Genomic DNA, 7,184 nt, shown 5'->3' with positions numbered 1-7,184 from the left:
AGGAAACAAACAAACAAAATTCACATTTCTACCACTGAAGGTTCATGCCAACTCAGACATGACATAACTGAAAGGGGAGAATGTCTAAGTAAACGTTTGGGGATCCAGGAAGTGACAGGATATGAGGGTCTATTGGAACACTGTGTATTAACACAGCTTACACTAATGACGAGGCATGTTAGGCAGTTAACTGTGTGAACAATTTCATTCAAATGAGGGTTTGTTTTTTTACTGTTTCTTGTGGTACAATAAAACATTTATGGCAACTGTAGTGCTAATTTTTATTGCCGTGTACCTGCTGCCACAGGCGGGAACAGACACTCATGCAGGGTGTGAGCAAAGGACGCTGGGTATTGAGCGAGGAGGGCTGACTGACCGTGTTCGGCTGCAGCTTTGAGCGTGGCCTCGGAGTGAGTGGATCCGAAGGGGTTCCTGACGAAGCGCCGGCGCCGCCTCAAGTCGTCCTCCCAGTAGTCGAGGCGCCAGAACTCCCGAGGACGGCTGCAGGGGAACAGAGGTAGCACATGTGTTAGCAATTACAGAACAGCGTGGTGGGAGCCTATAGCCCCAGTCACAGTGCAGAGTAGCGAGGCCAGCCGACCGGCCAGCAGCATAAAGACGGCCTTGTTTTGAGATGCTGGGTGTCTTCTTTTTTCCCCAACACACAGTAGACAGAACAGAGTAGACAGAACACAGTAGACAGAACACAGTAGACAGAACACAGTAGACAGAACACAGTAGACAGAACACAGTAGACAGAACACAGTAGACAGAACACAGTAGACAGAACACAGTAGATAGCAGACAAAACAAAACTACTAACTCAAAGTAAATCATAAGGAACAGTAGATAGCACACACATACAAACTTGTTGTACACAAGCTCAGGCTGACTACCTAAAACCCCTGTCCTTGAAAATAACAATATCACCTTCGCTAAGGTGCTTCTCAGACATTCTCTCTCTCTCTCTCTCGCTCTCTCTCTAAGGTGAAATGAGCACTAAATACATTAGGGTGGAATGAGCTGCTGACAGAGTGATCAGTTTCCCCACACTCTGGTGCGATGTGCTCCCATTCCAGGCTCATTTGGGACCCAGCAGGGCACCTCAGCTCTAGCCTCTCTACCCGGGTAGCAGGCGAGTGCCCGGGCCAGTCACAAAACACCATTACAAAAACAGGGAAGCAGGAGGGGGGATGGCATTACCAATATTAATCAACGTCCACAGGCCTCTGTCATTTCTCTTCCCAATTTGCACCTCCTCCTTTACCCAGGCCTGGTCAGTAGTAAATCATTCAGACGAAATCTGCGTCCCAAATAGCACCCTATTCCCTATGGGCTCTGGTGAAAAGTAGTGCACTATAGAGGGAATAGGGTGCCATTTGGACACAGCCCCAGACTCTTCTTTAATGAAGAGTCACAACCACCATACAGCATTGTGTTGTGTACATATAGGCAATAATAAAATATAAAAACTCAAAAGGGGTTGATTTAAATAATATATTTTTTAATGAATTACTTTTCTTTAGGCACAACACACACAAGGACGAAATAAATTTCTTCACAACATTAGTGAGGTGGTTTTTTTCACCCACGCCTATCGAAAAAAGCTTGCTTAATCTAAATAACTAATTTACTGCTGGAGAAGAAATAGCTAGTAATTTGACAAAATAAATTACGCCAAATGTGTTCCATATTGTGCGCATTATTATAATATTTTCAGCATTTAGAAATTAAAACACAACGGAAGAACACAACATCTCTCTGTCTAACTTAATAGGGGGGAACAGAGGCAAGACACTTCCCTTCTTCACCTATGAGCTGGGTTCACATGAGGTTCACATATTCAATTCACTATTAAAGCACTGAGAAGTCCAAGACATGTGCAGGTGTGTATTTGGGTTATTCTTAAGGTTGCATTAGGGTTGCATTTAGGTTGGTGTATGGCTTTAGCAGTCTCTAAACAGCTCTCTGTGCATTGATTTATTGACGCATGGTGAGATGCTCTGTAAGTCCACTGTGCTACAGGAGAAGTGTGAAGACGTGTTCTTGTGAAACAGGGCTATATTAATCAGGATAATAGCACCAGAAGCAGCCTCTAGATACACAGCTCTTTTATGTCTAGATATTTCACTGACCGTCTGCAAATCTGTTAATCCAACTATGTACAATATAAAAATGGAGGGGGTTGCAGAGTAAAAGTCGAAATAGCAAAAGAAAGTAATAATTTTTTCATTTTTACATTTTTAGTCATTTAGCAGACGTTCTTATCCAGAGCGACTAACAGGAGCAATTAGGGTTAAGTGCCTTGCTCAAGGGCACATCGACAGATTTTTCACCTAGTCGGCTCGGGGATTAGAACCAGCGACCTTTCGGTTACTGGCACAACGCTCTTAACCACTAAGCTACCTGCCGCCACATGAGAATGATGAGGGGAAGAGGAAATGCTGTAGGGAAAACCGGAAACAATAGCACAATACTGGAAAAAATAGTCAAACACATTTATAGCTTGAACACCAAATGAGTGTTGACATCGGACCTTGTCGAGGTGGAGTGAGATGTGGGTATCAGTGTCAGTCTTGTTGGCTGGCCCTCACTACATATTCGTCGCCAAACCAACTGGCTCCAGGTCATCTATAAATCACTGCTAGGCAAATCCCTGTCTTACCTTAGCTCACTGGTCACCATAGCAACACCCACCCGTAGTCTGCGCTCCAGCAGGTATATCTCACTGGTCATCCCCAAAGCCAACACCTCCTTTGGCCGCCATTCCTTCCAGTTCTCTGCTGCCAATGACTGGAACGAACTGCAAAAATCTCTGAAGCTGGAGACTCTTATCTCCCTCACTAACTTTAAGCATCAGTTGTCAGAGCAGCTTACCGATCACTGCACCTCTACACAGCCATTCTGAAATTAGCCCACCCAACTACCTCATCCCCATATTGTTATTTATTTTGCTAAATTTGCACCCCAGTATCTCTATTTGCACATCATCTTTTGCACATCTATCATTCCAGTGTTAATACGAAATTGTAACTATTTTGCACTATGGCCTATTTATTGCCTTACCTCCATAACTTACTACATTTGCACACACTGTATATAGATTTTCTGTTGTATTTTTGACTTTATGTTTTGTTTACCCCATATGTAACTCTGTGTTGTTGTTTTTATCGCACTGCTTTGCTTTATCTTGGCCAGGTCGCAGTTGTAAATGAGAACTTGTTCTCAACTGGCTTACCTGGATAAATAAAGGTGAAATAAAAATAAAAAAATTAAAAAGTGGAGGTACGAGGGAAAACCAGAATCCTCTGTGTGTGTGTGTGTGTGTGTGTGTGTGAGGGGGTGTATGCGTGCGTGTGTGCATGGTTATGCATTAGGGCTGGGAATTTCCAGGGACCTCACGATACGATTTTATCACGATACTTAGGTGCCGATACGATATGTATTACGATTCTCACGATTCGGTATGTTTTGCGCATCCATACTGTGATTTTATTGTGATTCGATGTTCCAAACATATTGCTCACCATATGTCTGCTGCAGAGGGACAAGAGAGAGCCATGAGAAAATGAGTTTTGATCATTCAGGGAAATAAAAGTGCTGAAAACAAATTGGCTCCCTATTTAAAAAGAAGATGGAGAACAAGCTATGAAGGAAAAATACTGGAGTTTTGGAGCAGGTACAGCCAACTAGCGCAAAAATAATATTGATTTTCCCTCATCAAAATTAGGCATGTGTGCGTGCACGTGTGTGTCTGCATGCGTGCGTACGCGTACATGTCCATGTGTGTGTGCGCGTGTCTGCGTGCATGTATACGTGTGTGTGTGTGTGTGTGTGTATTGGAGCTAGTTTGTGTGATCTGGTCTTGACTACTACAGTAGCTGCTCCAGCCAGGAGCCCGGGGGCTCCCCACAAATCTTCAGGCCCACACCAATGACCACACGGGGGCCTCTAAAAGGGGAGGGGCTTTACACAAGAAAAGAAATACAATTTCGAGCCAGGCGCTTTAAGACCTTCTATGAAAGCCATTAATTACTTGATTTATCTGAACGAAATAAAAATTCCTTCTCTTTCTTTCCTTCTCTCTCACACTATCTTCATATCTCTCTGTCGTTCCCTCTTTCCCGCTTTCTCTCTCTTTCCCCCTCTCTCTCTCTCCCTCTCTCTCTCTTTCCCTCTCTCTTTTCTCTCTCTCTCTCTCCCTCTCTCTCAGCCTTTGGCCATTTCTGGAGAAAAACAGAGAAAGAAACTGTCTTCAGCTCCTGTCTTTGTGTAAAGGCATTCCACGAGGCAGTTTAAAGCGATGCATTGGGGAATAGCAGATAGCACTATTAAATATTTCACAGGCAACATTCTAAAGAACATAAGCAAAGAGATGTCATGGATCTCTCATTAAAAATGTATTTCGCTACTAAGGACCTTGAAGACGTGATGAGGAAACGGTGGAGGAGAAGAAGGGAAGAAGGAGGGATGGAGTAAGAGGAGGAGAGGATGTCTCTCTGGGGTTCAGAGAAAATGAAACAAACACAGGACAGAAACTAAAAGGTCACACAATATAACAATGCAGGTGCTCCTGTTTGTTGAGGCCTTAGTGTGAACGTGTGTTTGAGGATACACAAGAGTGGAGAACAGTGAATACATTTACATTTGAGTCATTTAGCAGACGCTCTTATCCAGAGCGATTTACAGGAGCAATTAGGGTTAAGTGCCTTCCTTAAGGGTACATAGGCAGATTTTTCCACCAAGTCGGCTCGGGGATTCGAACCAGTGCCCTTTCGGTTACTGGCCCAACGCTCTTACCCGCTAGGCTATCTACTTCATGAATACATTTGAGACCTCAAGTGTGTGTGTGTGTGTGTTCTGCCTGTGTGTGTGTGTGTGTTCTGCCTGTGTGTGTGTGTGTGTGTGTGTGTTCTGCCTGTGTGTGTGTGTTCTGCCTGTGTGTGTGTGTGTTCTGCCTGTGTGTGTGTGTTCTGCCTGTGTGTGTGTGTGTTCTGCCTGTGTGTGTGTGTTCTGCCTGTGTGTGTGTGTGTGTGTGTTCTGCCTGTGTGTGTGTGTGTGTGTGTGTGTGTGTATGTGTGTGTGTTAGGAGACATTGCAGTGTGTCTCCATCCAGCAGACCGGCTGTGCAGGACCTGATTTCCCTCCCGTCACAAAAGGGCCCAGGCCGTGTTGCTGTGTGATAGTCTCCCTACGCAAATTACCACTTCATCATCCTGCCTCACACAGCATTCATCTAGGAAAATGATTATCAAGCCAGTGTCATACACACACACACACACACACACACTTCATCCTCTTACAAGTAGGTTTCCCCCACATCCATCAGTGGGAGGACGTGATCAGTAGTGGGGATTAATTAGTCGCAGTGTTATGGAACGATCTCCACCGCTTGCTGTGTCGTGAACGGCACCACAATGAGGATCCTAATGAAGGGCCTTGGATGGGCGTCCGCCCGCCGTCCACCCCGGTACCTCGCCATCTCCGTCGCCAATCAATCCCCCACGGAGAACGCCACTGTATCACGGCGGGAACAACGACGTGACATGCGCCGTGCGTGTGTGTGTGTACGCTGAGTGTTTCTACAAAGATGATAAATAATTCAGAGCTCGTCCATCCTGTGACGGGCTGCGCTGGCAGAATTACGGCAGCGCCCATTCTTCAAGATGACAACAATTAAAATCACAAAAGGCCAGCGCCGCGGCGCGCTACTCACAAACCACTTGTGTAATTAGTAATTAGTTTCCTCATAAAGGCCTCGCACGTTAGAGTCTACTGGGGAGCGTCTGTTGTCTTAGACGGAGTGTGTGTGTGTGAATGTGTGTTTATGCCCACGCAAGTGTGTGTACAGTGCCTTCAGAAAGTATTAATACCCTCTTGACTTATTCCACATTTTGTTGTGTTACAGCCTGAATTCAAAATGGATGAAAAAAAATATATCTACACACAATACCCCATATTGACAAAGTGAAAACATGATTTTTGACTTTGAAATACATAAGTATTAACACCTCTGAGTCAATGCATGTTAGAATCACCTTTGGCAGCGATTACAGCTGTGAGTCTTTCTGGGTAAGTCTCTAATAGCTTTGCGCACCTGGATAGTACAATATTTGCACGTTATTATTTTGAAAACTCTTCAAGCTCTGTCAAGTTGGCTGTTGATCATTGCTAGACAGCCATTTTCAAGTCTTGCCATATATTTTCTTGGTAAGCAACTCCAGTGTATAATTTGGCCTTGTGTTTTAGGTTATTGTCCTGCTGAAAGGTTAATTTGTCTCCCAGTGTCTGTTGGAAAGCAGACTGAACCAGGTTTTCCTCTAGGATTTTGCCTGTGCTTAGCTCTATTCCGTTTCTTTTTTTCCTAAAAAGCTCCTTTGTCCTTGCCGATGACAAGCATACCCATAACATGGTGCAACCACCACCGTGCTTGAAAATATGAAGAGAGGTACTCAGTGATGTGTTGTATTTGCCCCAAACATAATGTTTTGTATTCAGGACATAAGGTACATTTCTTTGCCACATTTTTTGCAGTATTACTTTAGTGCCTTGTTGCAAATATTGGAATATTTTGTCCAGGCTTCCTTCTTTTCACTTTGTCATTTAGGTTAGTATTGTGGATTAACTACAATGTTGTTGATCCATCCTCAGTTTTCTCCTATCACAGCCATTAAACTCTGTAACTGTTTTAAAGTCACCATTGGCCTCATGGTGAAATCTCTAAGCGGTTTCCTTCCTCTCCTGTAACTGAGTTAGGAAGGATGCCTGTATCTTTGTAGTGACTGGGTGTATTGATACATCATCCAAAGTGTAATTAATAACTTCACCATGCTCAAAGGGATATTCAATGTCTGCTTTTTTTTTTACCCATCTACCAACAGGTGCCCTTCTTTGCGAGACACTGGAAAACCTCCCTGGTCTTTGTGGTTGAATCTGTGTTCGAAATTCACTGCTCGACTGAGGGACCTTACAGATAATTGTATGTGTGGGGTACAGAGATGATGTAGTCACTAAAAAATCATGTTAAACACTACTATTGCACACAGAGCAAGTCCATGCAACTTGTTAAACACATTTTTACTCCTGAACTTTTTTAGGCTTGCCATAACAATGGGGTTGAATACTTATTGATTCAAGACATTTCAGCTTTTCATTTTTTATTAATTTGTAAAAAATAAAAAAAT

At 43.7% G+C, this 7,184-nt stretch overlaps 1 protein-coding gene across 5 annotated transcripts in view; it reads right to left on the bottom strand.

The window, feature by feature from the left end:
* lrba (LPS responsive beige-like anchor protein) overlaps positions 1-7,184 on the bottom strand; it is a 290,109-nt gene that overhangs the window by 127,921 nt on the left and 155,004 nt on the right. For all 5 annotated transcript variants that reach the window (XM_045208535.1, XM_045208534.1, XM_045208539.1 and 2 more), the window contains exon 38: positions 377-501. In XM_045208535.1, the coding sequence (XP_045064470.1) occupies positions 377-501 (125 nt within the window). The remainder of the gene's footprint in view (positions 1-376; positions 502-7,184) is intronic.

This window comes from Coregonus clupeaformis, chromosome 3 (genome assembly GCF_020615455.1).
Source record: "Coregonus clupeaformis isolate EN_2021a chromosome 3, ASM2061545v1, whole genome shotgun sequence".
NCBI lineage: Eukaryota > Metazoa > Chordata > Actinopteri > Salmoniformes > Salmonidae > Coregonus > Coregonus clupeaformis.
This window is presented reverse-complemented; position numbering and strand designations above follow the sequence as displayed.